This window comes from Equus caballus, chromosome 19 (genome assembly GCF_041296265.1).
Source record: "Equus caballus isolate H_3958 breed thoroughbred chromosome 19, TB-T2T, whole genome shotgun sequence".
NCBI lineage: Eukaryota > Metazoa > Chordata > Mammalia > Perissodactyla > Equidae > Equus > Equus caballus.
In genome coordinates this window covers 32,966,683-32,981,527 of record NC_091702.1, presented here as the reverse complement: position 1 = coordinate 32,981,527, position 14,845 = coordinate 32,966,683, and the positions used below count along the sequence as shown (strand labels likewise).

General features: G+C 47.6%; 1 protein-coding gene across 1 annotated transcript; it reads left to right on the top strand.

Moving 5' to 3' along the window:
- The first annotated feature begins 6,757 nt into the window (after positions 1-6,757).
- On the top strand, positions 6,758-7,914 carry LOC100067260 (transmembrane epididymal protein 1A). The gene has a single exon (XM_001497358.5). The coding sequence runs from the start codon at positions 6,873-6,875 to the stop codon at positions 7,758-7,760; it is 888 nt and encodes a 295-aa protein (XP_001497408.3). The 5' UTR covers positions 6,758-6,872; the 3' UTR covers positions 7,761-7,914.
- The last annotated feature ends 6,931 nt before the right edge of the window (positions 7,915-14,845 follow it).

Genomic DNA, 14,845 nt, shown 5'->3' with positions numbered 1-14,845 from the left:
AGGAGATCCACATCAAGACACATTATAATCAACCTGATGAAAGCCAAAAACAAAGACAGAATCTGGAAAGCAGAAAGAGAGAAGCAGCTCATCACATACAAGGATCCTCAGTACGATTATCGGCAGGTTTCTCATCAGGAAGTTTGGAGGTCAGAAGACAGTGGGTGAGGAGGGACATCAGCATCATGGCAGAGTGAGTTGTTCCCTTTGTCTCTCCCTTCTCAGTTACAACCAGTAGGACATCTGTTAACCAAGAAAGGGCTCTCTGCAGAACGTCTGAGAGATCCATTCATCTATTCATCTGAAGGTGGTGGACTGCACCTCCTGGAGGCAGTGGAACTAGGGCAGCAGTGGCAGCAGCTCCCAAGACCAGAGGTTCCAGGATCTGTGTCTGTGCCTGCAAACAGAGGCTCCAGGAACTGAGGTAACACCCATCAACAGAGGCCCCAGGAATCAAGGCAACACACACTCCTGGTGACTCCAGGAATCACTGAGAGCCTGAAACTGGAGACTCTGGGAACTGCGAGATACCTGTGACCCAGCCTGTCCCCTGCCCGATGGCAGAGCCTCTGGCACTGACCCTTCCAGCAGCAGGGGCTGCATCCAAGATGTGGACACTCCGGGCAGTGACAACAGTGCCTGTGACCAGAGGTTTCAAAAAGGCCACTGGCGGCAGGAACAGCAGTGGCACTCACGGCTTAGCCCCTCCCCCTCCCCTAGTAGTTGGGGGTAGTACCTACTACCTGAGGCTTCAGGAGCCACAGCAGTACCCATGACCCAGCCTCCAGTGGGGACATCCCTGACACTGGCCCTACTAGCAGCAGGGCTTCATACAAGACTCCAAGATCCTGGCAGCAGTGGTGGCATCCATGAACCCAGAGCACCCAGCAGCCGTGCTGCTAGCACCCCAAGACAACTCAGGAGCAGCAGCACACGTGATGCACGTGGCAGCAGCACCCAAGCCCATGGAGAGAGTGCAGAGAGCCAGGTAACAGTAACAGTGGAGCCCGCAACTCCAGTCCTCTCCAGCTGTAGAGGAGTCCACAACTTTGGGCCACTATCCATACCAGTAGCACCTACAGACCCAACAAACCTAAACATGGTGGAGGTGCCTATCACCCCAGCTCTCACTCCATTCTCCCCCTCCCCCGTCACAGTGGAGGACCATGAAACCCAGGTGACCTGGGAAGCAGCAGAGGTGTTCGCAGCCTGCTGACCCTAGTGGTGGCACCTGTGACTGCAGTGACATCGTGAGCAGCAAGATGTCAGCAACCTCGGAGACACAAGAAGCAAAAGGAGGGCACTGACAATGCCTCTGGCAGACGCAGTGGAGGGTGGAAAGTGCAGGCTCTCAAATACAAGCAGAAGCAGCTCAGAATCAAAGTAACCAAAACCTTACCCAAATAAGAAAGGTGTTTGCTAGAAGACAGTGGGCTGATATATTTAAAGGGCTGAAAGAAAACAACTGTCAACCAAGAATCCTATATATGGCAAAACTGTCCTTCAAAAGTGAGGGAGACTCTAAGACACTCCCAGATAAACAAAAGTTGAGGGAGTTAATTACTACTAGACCTGCCCTGCAAGAAATGCTGAAGGGAGTTGCAGGTTGAAATGAAATGTCACTAGACAGCAACTTGCAGCCATATGAAGAAATAAAGATCTCAGTAAGGTAAACACATGGGCAATTCTAAAAGCTAGTAATATTGTAACTTTGGTTTATAACTTCACTTTTTGTTTTCTACATGATTTAGGTGACTAATACATTTTTTAAAAACAATTATTAGTCCAAAAGCAAGTATTACTGTAACTTTGGTTTGTAACTCCACATTTTGTTTCCTACACAAGTTAAGAGACTAAGGCATTGAAAACAATTAGTAGTCTATGATTTTAGGCACGCAATGCATAAAGATGTAATTTTGTGACATCAATAATTGAAAGAGAATGGAGACAGAACTGTATAGCAGCAGAGTTTCGTATGTTATTGAAGTTAAGCTGGTGTAAATTCAAATTAGATTATTATAACTCGGTGATGCTGAGTGTGATCCCCATAGTAACCATAGAGAAAATAGCTATAGAATATATGCAAAAGGAAATGAGAAGGGAATTAAAACCTTTCACTACCAAAAAATCAACTAAATGCAAAAGAAGACAGTAATGCTGGGAATGGGGAACCAAAAAAGCTATAAGGCATGCAGCAAACAGCAAAAAGACAGTTCCTTCTTATCAGTAATTACTTTAAATGTTAACAGATTAAACTCCCCAATCAAAAAACCAGAGATTGGCCGATGGATGAAAAACATAATCCAACCAACCATATGCTATGTACAAGCAACTCACTTTGGATCCAAAGACACAAATAGATTGAAAGAGAAAAGATGGAAAGAGATATTCCATGCAAATACTAACTAAAAGAGAAGCAGAGTGGCTCTAGCAATATCAAACAAAATAGACTTTAAATCGAAAAAGTTTACAAGAGACAAAGAAGAATATTATATATCAGTAAACGGTTCAATACAAGAAGAATATATAATTATGAACGTCTACCCACCTAATAACAAACTCTCAAAATATAAGAAGCAAAAATGGACAGAATTGAAGGGAGAAACAGATAGTTCTACAAGAATAGTTGGAGACTTCAATACGCCACTCTTAGTAATGGATAGAATGACGAGAGAGATGAGTAAGGAAATAGAGGACTTGAACAACACAGTAAACCAACCAGATCTGACAAACATATATGGACACTCTACCCAACAACAACAGAATACACATTCTTCTCAAGTGCACGTGGGACATTCTCTAGGATAGACCGCATGTGAGGCCACAAATCAGTTCTCAATAAATTTTAAAAGACAGATATCATATAAAGAGTCTTCTCCAACCTCAGTGGGATGAAGTTAGAAATCAATAATAGAAGGAAAACTGGAAAATTCACAAATTTGTGGAAATTAAACAGCACACTCTTAAACAACCAATGGGCCAACGTATCAGTCAGCTTGGGCTGCCATAAAAAATACCACATACTGAGTAGTTTAAATCATAGATATTTATTTCTCCAGTTCTCGAGGCTGGGAAGTCCAGAATCAAGGTGCCAGCCAATTCAGTTCCTGGTGAAAAACCACTTCCTGGCTTTCAAATGACCCCCTCTTGCTGAGTCCTCACATGGCAGAGAGAAAGAGATATTGTCCCTCTTCCTCCTCTTATAAGGACACAAGTCCCAACACAGGGACTCCATCTTATGACCTCATCTAAACCTAATTGCCTCCCAAAGGTCCCACCTCCAACAACTATCACATTGGGGGTTAGGACGTCAACATATGAATTTGATGTGGGAGGACCCAAACATTCAGTCTATAACACACTGTCCCTGGTCCCCCCTAAAAATCATGACTATATGCAAAATATATTCATTCCATCCCAAGAGGCCCCAAAATCTCAATTCATTCCAGCATCAATTCTAAAGTCTAAAGTCTCATCTGAATAGGACCTAAATCAGGTATGGGTGAGACTGCAGGTAGGATTCATCCTGAGGCAAAACTCCTCTCCAACTGTGAACCTGTGAAACCAGAAAAGTACGTGCTTCGAAATACAGTCATGGGACAGGCATAGGATAGACATCCCCATTGCAAAAGGGAGAAATTGGAAGAAAGGGGTGATAGTCCCAAGCCTAAGCAAGTCCAAAATCTAGCAAGGCAAATATCATTAGATCTTAGGGCTGGAGAATAATTCTCTTAGGGTCAATGCTCTGCCCCTCCGGACCCACTGGGGTGGTAGTCCTGCATTCAGGTCCCACTGGGATGGCAACCCAAACCCTTTGGTTCTTCTGGGCACGTGGCTGCCTCATGCATGTGGGTGGCCCCACCCCCAAGGCTCCAGGTGGTTACTGTCTGGCCTGTTGAAACCCAGGCAATGCCGCCTCCCCCTTTTGAAATGAAGGAGGCAGCCCTGATGATACCTGAATTGCCTTTAGGATCATTATTCCCCTGTCTTGAAAAATAGCACAGGTTCACAGCCAAATAGCTCTATGATCCAGTCCTATAGGATCTAAGTTCAATGGCCTTCCTTCATTTGGTCTCAGCCCTGTCCCCTTCAGTTCCAAGTGCAGGTGTTTCTGATGGGTGGCTGATTAGGTCTTTGGTTCACACCCATACTAATCACCTTAGCAAATGGGTGTTAGGCCATACCCTTAGTGTTCTCTTCAGAACAAGCTTGCCCATTTTTTGCAATATGGACAGCCGGAGAATTTTGCAAATCTTTAAGTTCTGGTTCTTTTTTGCTTAACAATTGTTTCTTCAATTCATTTCTCCCTTTTCGTATTTTAACATAAGTAGTCGCGACACACCAAACCTCCCCTTCAATACATTGCTTAGAAATCTCCTCAGCTAAACATGCAGTTTCATCTCTCACAAGTTCTACCTTCCACAAAACACTAAACAGGAACACAATTCAGCCAAGGTCTTTGCCACTTTATGAAAAGGATCCGCTTCCCTCCATTGTCTAAGAATATGTTCCTCATTCCTGTTGAGGCCTCACCAGAATGGCCTTTATAGTCCACATTTCTACCAACATTCTGTTCATGATTATTTACGTATTCTCTAAGAAGATGGAAGCTTTCTCTATAGTGCTCCTCTTTTCTTTCTAAGCCCTCACCTGAATCACCTTTAACTGTCCCTTCACGGCAATCTTGTCTTTTTCCAGCATTCACCTCAAAACTCTCCCAGCCTTTACTCATTACCGAGCTCCAATGCCACTTCCACATTTTTAGATATTTGTTACAGCAGCACGCCACCTCACAGTCCCAAAATTCCCTCTTAGTCAGCTCAGTCTGCTCTAACGAAATATCATGGCCTGGGTGGCTAAACAAGAGATGTTCGTTTCTCCCAATTTTATAGACTGGAAGTCTGAGATGAGGGTGCCAACGTGGTGGGGTTCTGAGCAGAGCCCTCTTCCTCGTTTGCAGATGGCCACCTACTCGCGTTGTGCTCACATGGCCTTTCCTCGGTAATGCACATGGAAAGAACCACCAGACAGAAGAGAAATAAGGAAATAGAGGACTCGAGCAACTCAATAAACCATCCAGGTCAAACAAACATGTATGAACACTCTCCCCAACAACAACACAATACATTCTTCTGAGCGGTCTTTCTTGCTCCTCCTCTTCGTGTAAGGGCACTAGTCCCATCATGGGGGTCCCACACTCATGACCTCATCTAAACCTAATCTTCTCCCAAAGACCCAACCTCCAAATGCCGTCACACTGGGGTTTAAAGTGTCAACATGTGAATCTGAGGCGGGAGACAAACTTTCAGTCCATAGCTGGTATCGTGTTGATTACATTATTACTCATTTGCTGACCATTGAGTTTATTATCTTGAATTTCATAGGTTTATTAAGAATTTATAGTTTTTCTTGGAGAAATAACCACTTTATGTCCTTCGCCCATTTTTCCTACTGAGATCTTCATTTTTAATGTTTTGATTTGTAAGACTTTTTTACATTGTAAAGAGACTAACATTTTGTTGCTTAAAATTTTACAGTGTTTTTCTTTCAAAATTTGTTTTGTAACAGGAATTTTAATATATAAATAAATTATTAACTGCAGTGTTTAATTTCTATTAATAAAAAGCTTTAAAAATTTTTAAATGTAAGGAAGTTTTTCACTTTTTTTTCTTTATGATTCCTCTTTTGGTATCATTCATAGAAATACTTGAACAACTTCAGCATCACAGGTATTTAGCAAGGAACATTGGTAATAACAATAGTAAAATCACTAATAATCACCACCACTTATCAACTATTTACTACATATCAGACACTCTACATACATTATTCTATTTAATTCTCACAACAAACCTATGAAGTAATTACTATTCCCATTCTACAGATCAGGAAACTGAGGCTGAAGAAGACAAAGTGACTTGCCCAAAGTCATGTGACTTGCAAGTGTTGGAGCTGGGGCTGGCCTGTGGTCAAGTGGTTGAGTTCGTGAGCTCCACTTCAGTGGCCCAGGGTTTCACCAGTTCGAATCCTGGGCATGGACACGGCTCTGCTCACCAAGCCATGCTGAGGCGGCGTCCCACATGCCACAACCAGAAGGACCTACAACTAGAAGATACAGCTATGTACTGGGGGCTTTGGGGAGAAGAAGGAAAAAAAAAAGACTGGCAACAGATGTTAGCTCAGGGCCCATATTTTAAAAAAGGAGCTCCAAGAGATCCAGTTAGCTTTAAAAAAAAAGTGTTGGAGCTGAGATCAGTCACTTTGCTGTGTACCAACTCTGGGTTTTGTGAACAGATGTGTATACCTTGATCCACATCGTGGCTCTGCTGTGCTGGCTGCTAGGTGTCTCACCTTGTGCATGTCCCCTCACCCCTCTGAGTCTCAATGTCAGCTGAAAAATTTGTATAACAAATTTTGTGGATTTAAATGAGAAAAACTGTGCAGTGTGCCTACCACCGAGAGACAGTTGCTACAAAAGAGTAGTCACCACACCTCTTTGCTGGAGCACCCTCACTCTTTCCCTCCCCTCTCTTTGTAGAGGGGTGGCGATGGAGGGGTGGGTGAGAGAAAGGGGAAACGAATGCCTGTGGTGAGATGCAGAGGCTGAAATTCTGGGCCTAGCAGACCCAAGTAAGGAATAGAGCAAGGTGCAGAGGCGCATCCCTGAAGGAGATCCCACCCAGGGAGTGACTCACATTTCCAGCAGGGCAGGTGGTACGTGTTTCCACGTGTGTGAGTTAGGGGTGGGGCTGGATCAAGAACATCTCTCCACGGCTCAGAAGCAGCCACTCTCGCTTGTGAGGAGAGCCCTGTGAGGTTGCTGCTTATCTGCCAGCTGTCACCCTGTTGGCCTCGACACCCACACCGAGATCATGGGTACCCTCGAGGGACACCTGATGCCAGGGATGTTCTTCCTCATCTTCTCACTCTACTACTCAGTGCTGATGTCCTTGGCCCTGCTACGGGGACAGAGGTTCCTCAAACCCCCTCTACCCCCAAGGGAGAAGCGAGGACACAGGTCATGGCCGTCGGTACCTGTGGAAGGGGTCGTGAAGGCAGTCATCTCTGTGATCGGCATCGTGGGCGAGTTTTTCTACCCACCAGGAGAAAACCAACTGATGATGGTAGACTGGGAGGACCCTCAGCGACCATTCTTATTCAAGGACAGCTGGCAACATGCCACCATGTACGGGTTCTTCCTAGTCAGTGGTGTGGTGGACATCTTGAGCCAGTGGTGTTGGGCGCGGCAGAATATCAAGCTGGAGCGAGCAGCCGAGGCCCTGGCCTTCCATGTGCTGGTGCTGCTGATGGCATCCCACATTGAGAACAAGGGCACCCTAGAGATCCGCGTACACCTCCTGTTGATAGTGCCTGTCATCCTGCTCGGCCTGGTGCTCACCATCGAGGTCTGGGCCCCTGACCAGCCTCCACTCTGGGTGCTCAAGGCCTGGATGGGGCAGGTGCTCAGCAACTGGCTGCTGCAGCTCTGTGTGGTAATGTACGTTCCTCCCTCCGGGCAGCCCTGGAAAGGAGACAACCCCACAGACCTCGCCTTCCTCACCATCTTCTTCTGCTGGCATCTGGGCTTTGGAGCCGCCACGGTGGCCACTGTCTATGGCCTCTGCAGCCTCTGGCACCATCACTGGTCCTCCTGGAGAGAGGCCCCAGGTGCCAAATACCAGCCATGCCCCATGGGCTCCAGCAGCGAAGAGTTGGAGAAATTCAGAGCAGGCGCCGAGCTGCAGGATGGGACCGTCTAGGGTTGGAATCTGTCTTTGTGCTATGCCCTTTGTAATGAGAGTTTTGAGGACGCCCACCGTGTACACAGCAGAGAAATGTCCTGGATCTGCAATGTGGCTTTCCATCACAGGAGTCCTCTTCCTTGTTCCTAAATAAACCCTCCAGCTCCTAGGATTCCTTCTATTTATTGCTCGCCTCTCTCCAGGTCTGTCTCTTCCCGGTCTCCCTATTCAGTCTGTCTGGTTCCTGGCCATGGACCTGTAGGGAGTGAGAATGAGATGTAGTGCTTTTCTCTGAAGCTTTTGGGATCCAACAGAAGGAAACAGAGGGAGATGGAGAGTCACTGGGGTCTCAAGGAGGGTTCTATCTGTCTGCGGCGGGGCCGGCTCTATGTGTGCATGTGTGTGCCTGCAGCTGAAGTGTTTCAATGTGTGTGAACGTGAGAGGGTCTGTTTTTGCATCACAGTGAGGGCTCCTGTTGTCTTGACTTCTCTCTGTTTTTATTCACACTAAGTACAGCGGGATGAAGAGCTTCTGTTTTCGTTGTTGCTGTTTTTCAATCCAAACTGAGTGAGGCTCCTTCTGCCTTCCGAGGGAGTAAGGGAGGAGGGGAAAAGGGTGGCCATCACTTCAGCAAGGGCTCAAGTCTGGGGAAAAAAGAGGTAAGGGAGGAATTCCCAAAGGTGTTTGGAAGAAGCGAGGATGACAAACATAATTTTCAGCTGTCTGTTTTCGGCTGTGAGGTCAAACAACTTCAGTGTTCCAACTCCTTCAGTCAAGTCTACGATACACGTCCATCAGTCTCGCGCGAGTGATTCTGGGGCGAGATCGGAGGAAAGGCCATATTTCAGTTGGCGGGAGGGGAGGGGAAAGAACTGCCATGAAACGTGAGGTCGAATGAGCTCAGTGGTTCTGAAGATGCGGGAACTCAGAGCTGAGAGAAACCTGAGAATGCCAGCCCCCTGGAATTTGCAGAAACTTTCAGCCAGTCCTTGAACTTCTCCCAGAATGTGGAGAGGAGGTGCTAGTACGTCCAGTGAAATAGTGAAAGCAAACTGTATAAAAATGCTTATCCCTGGGCACTGTTAGAAAGCCACCGCTTCTAACAGCATGAATCTGCTTCTGTAAGATGCATAAATCCAGCACTTGGAGGTCCAAAGAGGCAGGAAGAAGGGAGGAGATGCTGGCCGTAGGTGGGGAGAAGGACCATAGAGAAAAGTGCCCATTTATGGAGCAGCTGCAATTACGCCACCTCCCACGCTGTCCTCAGTGAGTGAAAAGCTTTAAGTATAGAGAGGCATTGGCATTTGCAGGATGGAGGACAAGACAGGCGGCACACTGTCATCTGAAACATCCCTGGACACTCCCTAAGGAAACAGTGTGCAAGAGCGTGGGAAACAGACCCTGGCAAACTCCGGGACAAGGGGTGAAGGCACAGAGGGGAGCAAGGGGAGGGATGGGGGTGGGGCAAGGCTCCGGCACCTCACACTGGCAGGGCTGAGAGGGGAAGAATACTCTGGATCTCCAGGAAAAGCAATGTGTCTTCCTCCAGCAGCTGGAAGCATGCCAGCCCCAGCTTTCCTCCCCAAGGAAGCAGGAACCAACCTCAGGAGAGGCCAGCACGCTTCTCTCTGTCCCCACCCGGAAAAGCCCAGAAGCAGAGGCAGATTTACTCTAAAGCTAATAAAGCTTAAGCTCCAGGCTCCCTCGCTTCACATCTCCCATCCAAAGCCCTGGGAAGGGCCAGAACAAGGTGTTCCTATGAGCACTTCTCACTGAAATATTGCAAAAGTAAGGCATTTCTGTGCTCTTTTTTCTAAAGAGAGACCTCCAAATGGTATAAACTCTAGACTGTGCCAAACCTGGCTGTGCCCCAGCCCTGAAGGCTTAACACAGATTGACTTTCAGGATGCCTTACGATAAACACATCTCTCAGCCTGTTAGGGGAACACTCTTTATTCAGGGATAGTGTTAAGACTCTTCCTTCTTCAACTTGGAAACAAGGAGCTTAAAAAGCTAATGACATCACACACTGGCTGAAAACCACCTGTGAAAGCATAATCCCTCAGTCAACAAACTTAAATTCATGTTATCAGATGCTAGGCCTATTTAATTAGGAGGAATTAGAGGTACAGAAGACTCATGGCCAGGGGGAGAGGTGGGAAGTAATTTCCAGAGGTAGGTCCTATTTATCTTCAACTGTGCTGTGTGGTGAAATTTTTGTCTAACACGTCTGGCCCTTGCCAGCGTATTAGTCAGGGTTCTCCAGAGAAACAGAACCAACAGATGGGTAGAAATTTTAAGGAATTGCCTCATGAGATTGTGAGGGCTGGCAAATCCAAAATCTGTGGGGCAGGCCAGCAGGCTGGATGGAGACCCAGGGAATAGTTGATGTTGCCATCTTGAGTCTGAAGGCACTCTGGAGGCAGAATTCCTTCTCCTTCAGGGCACCTCGGTCTTTTCTTTTAAGGACTTCTACTGATTGGATGAGGCCCACCCATATTATGGAGGGTAATCTGCTTACTCAAAGTCTACTGATTTAAATGTTAATCACATCTGAAAAACACTTTTTGTTTGACCAAACAACTTGATACCATGGCCCAGCCCAAGGTGACACATAAAATTAACCATCATACACACCATATTGGAACATGGCCACTCAAACGTGATTTATGTCAACTGCATGTCTCGTGATTTTTGGAGACCTTCCCAAATAATAACGGTAACTTCATTTTAAAGGAACTTCATCATTATGGGTTCTGATTGCAGAGCGACTATGACTATATAATGCTGTATGGAATCCTCTTCCATCTAGAAGGAGAGAGCCAGAGTAACAGGTGTGCAGGTAGGTGACACTTATTTTTAAAGATTAAAAAATAATGTTCAGAGGGGTTTTTTTGGATTATTCATGTTGTACATTTTAGACATCTTAGAAAATACCAAAAACTATTTAAAGTATTTTGAAATTTACCGTAATGCCCTTACCCAGAATTAATTACTGCCTTAGAGAGCTAAAAGGGTATGAAGGGATTTCAATGACAGAGTGGAGAATAGGGTTTGTCTCTCAGAGATGGGGACTTTCCTGGCGATGATGACTGATGTGCCTGATGACTAAGGCACAGATGACTGAAAAGACTCAGAGGTAGAAGTCAGTGAAGATGAAGAAATCCAGAACTCGGAGACCAGCACTGTGAGAGGGAACTGAGCAAGGATACTGACACGCCTGGGAAGAGGGCAACCTCAGGCTGGAGGAGAACCCTGGAGCCCCAGCCCTCAGTGAATTTTCTGGGGGACTTAAAGGAGGGGCAGAAGACAGAACACGTGGATAGCAGGAGCCTCGAAGGAGAAGGTGATCAGGGTTAAGCAGAAATGGCAACGCCTACCCCACAGAGGTATTGTGAGAAATAAGTGCCACAGATACCACACTTAACAGAGAGCATGGGGTACAGTAGATGCTCAATAAATATTAGTTTGAGAGACCGAATATACAATGGGCAATAACCAGACCACATATAAAAATAAAACTCTGGGGCCCGCCCCGTGGCCGAGTGGTTAAGTTTGAGCGCTCCGCTGCGGCAGCCCAGGGTTTCGCCGGTTTGGATCCTGGGCGTGGACATGGCACTGCTCGTCAGGCCACGGTGAGGCGGCGTCCCACATCCCACAACTAGAAGGACCTGCAACTAAGATATACAACTATGTACCGGGGGTGATTTGGGGAGATAAAGAAGAAAAAAAAAGAAAGAAAGAAAAGAAGAAAGATTGGCAACAGTTGTTAGCTCAGGTGCCAATCTTTAAGAAAAACCAAAAAGATTGGCAACAGTTGTTAGTTCGGGTGCCAATCTTTAGAAAAAAAATAATAAAACTCTGGCTCACAATCCGCAGCAGCTAGCCCAGGAAACCAATGCACCATCCACGGTTGCAGGCCCAGGAAGCCAGCCTGTTGTCTATAACTCAGACTTGTAGAAAGTCAGCTAGCTGTTTCTAGTGACCAGTCCAGGAAGCAAAACAATAAGCCCCGTAACAGTAGACCCAAAGTGGGCGGGACCTGATGAAGAAGTAACGCTGTCCTAATTTTGCCCCACTTCCATTTTAGGACCAACCAGAGAAAGCTAAGTATGCGCCCCTAACCAACCGCATAGGATGCCCCACTTCTAGTGAGCCCACCTACAGCTTCTCCCTGCCGACGGTCTCCAGTCAAACCTACTGAAGCCTTTCCTCTTTTCCACTATGAAGCTTTCCTGCTCCTCTGCCTGCCTTTCAGTCTCCGCCAAAAAGCAAATGATGGTGGCTGACTCCCTTGCTATAGCAAGCTCTGAGTAGTTAGGCTTTTTCTCCTTTGGTTGGTCTTCATTTACTTCGACATATTCAATTCTTTCATTTATTCGTTCAAGCAGTTACTCGATATTTATTTAGCGTCTACTATACGCCAGACCCCCTGCTAGGCCCTGAGAATAATGAAGTGACCCAGATGCCTGGGTCCCTCCCTTCAAGCTGATTATGGTCCAGTGGGAGAAGAAAGGTAAATAAACAGCGAGCTAAATGCAATCTGAAAGGGGCTGTAAGGAGGGGCAGCTAAGCCAGACTTGGGGAGCAGGAAAAGCTTCTAGAAAAGTGATGTCCCCACAGGGACATGAAGGATGAGTATGGCCAGGGGAGGAGGGATGGGGGGAACATTCAGGAGCGGGGGAAGGACCAAGGGGAAGTCCCCAGGTCATAGCCTAAACATTGAAGGAAGTGAACCAAAGTGGGACGGTAGACCTTGGTGCTTGAGCCTGGAGTGGCAAGCATGAAGGTAGAAAGGCAGACAAGGGTCAGATTCCTTCCAGGCCACAGGAAGGAATTTGGTGTTCATCCTGAAACCAACAGTAATGATCCAATTTCCATTTTGGAAACATCACTCAGGCTCCATGTGGAGTGAGGCCTGGAGGAGGGCAAACCTGGAAGCAGGGAGACCAATTCAGAGGCTAAGACACGATGGGGCTGGACAAGAAGAAAAGTGCATGGACTGGAGAGCTGATGGAGATGGTTCCTGATTGGACCTCATGGCTGGAGTCGGTAGGGTGAGAGAGAGGGGAAGAAACCAAAGCTTGGACAGCTGAGGAGGAAGATAAATGCCATCACTGAGAAAATGAAAACTGGGACAGGGGCTGGAGGAGAAGAGATGAATTCCGGTTGGAGACACAAGGTTTGAGGTGTTGTTCTGGAAGTAGGTGGATGTATGAGTCTGGAGCTCAAGAGAAAGGGATGGGTAGAGAGGGAGGTCTGGGACCATCACTGGTCACTAAAGCCATTCCCGATCACCAGGGATGGATGAGCTCACCCAGGGAGAGGGGGTAGGGAAGGAGGCTTGGAACACAACTCTCAGAGGCACCACATCTCATCGGGAAAACGAAGAGAGGCCCTTGTAAGGCAGCCCAAGAAGGGGCAGCCAGGGAGGTGGGAGGCAGGAGGAACTTGTAACACAGAAAACAAATACTGCTGTTGTTCCCAGACTGGGAGTAGCCAGCAAAACCTTATTTCTTATTCCCAGTTCCTCCTTGCTTTCCTTCTCCTCCCAGAGAAGGATGGCCCCCAGGACATTGGCAGGGAACTTAATCTCCCAAGACTAGTGGAACTGGTCCTGCAGTGTCCCATAGTGTTGCCTCAGCTGCATCAACAAAATTCGGGTCTTGGTACCATCACACAGTAAAACTGGATGATGAAAGAATAGAAAGCAATGAAGATGCTTAGGACAAAGACTTCCTCCTAAGTCATGCCCAGCAAAGGGTTTGACCAATATCTTGGTAAAGTGAGACCGGAAGTTAACTCCAGGACCACAGTGAGCGTTATTTTAGCTTGATGACTGTACTTTATATAGTTAACTCTTTTAGTTCATTAGCCCTGGTTATTGAGTGCCCACCATACAGCGAGTAGAAACTGCAATCAAATTTCCTCTCTCCTCACTAGCTTGTGAGTACAAAAGGGACCACAGGAAGGATAATGATCCATATTTCAAGGTCTTTCTATCCTTTAAAGCCTCACCCAGGTGGACTGAGTCCTCACAGGGCTCTCTCTCCCTCTCTGTGCCCCTCTCTCAATCTCTCTCCCTCTCTCTTTCTCATCCTCCTCCTCCTTCTCTCTCCATCTCTCCCTTTCTCTTCCCCCTCCCCCTCGCCCCTTCTCCTCCTCCTCCTTCTCTCTCCCCTCATGCACTCCCCCACCCACTACTGCTCAGGACTGCCTTCTGGCTTCCAGACAGACCAGAGATTACCCCTCACTGCCTTGATGGCGAGGCCACTTTCTTCCCTCCTTGGCAATTCTTTGAAGAAACTGAGCGGAGCCGGCACTCAACCCGGAGAACGTCCTTCTCTCTGCCCTGTGTACCCACCCCATCGGCCCTCGTGAATAAGAACCCAGGCAACCCCCCTCTCCAGAGACGCAGTTCCCAAGAACCAACTTCCGAGACAGACAGGGGTGGGTGAGGAGAGCGAGAGAGAGTGGCTCGCTCTCCGTGTGGCAGCATGCGAGACTGGGGTGGGAGACAGACTTGACTTTCACTGCTTTTTGTTTTTTTGGCACTTCTGATTGTGTTACCATATACAAAAGAAAAGAATATGGGTAACACGCTTGATTTCTTTTTTAATGAAATCAAAATAAAAAGTTTACCAGGGGTACATATCTAGGGGGTGACCTGTGAAGAAAGCAAGGAGCCCCGTTCTGTCAGGCAATCCCCAGCTGTGTCCTCTGCACTCCACTGCCACCCTCTTGTTAAAGGGGTTCTGGCCTGAGAATAGCCCGGGTGCCACGGCCCCACAATCCCGCGCGAGTCCCCCCTCTCCCAGAGGCGGGGGCGGATGTCATGTACTCAACCCAGAGCCCACCTCTGCCCAGGGGGTCACTGCGGGGGCCGCGGCCGCGATCGCCCAAGCCAGGCCCGGGGAGGAGCGCGCGCTTCCCGCTGTCTGACCGCAGGGCACCTTCTGTTCTCGCCCTCGCCATGGAGGCCCTGCCTGGCGGTCTGGGAATGGGCCGGGAGGGCGAAGTGTGCCCTTCCCTCCTGGGTCGCCTCAGTCCTCAGCGCCTGGCACGGCACCAGATGCGGGAGGCGGAGGCTGCGCGGCAGAAG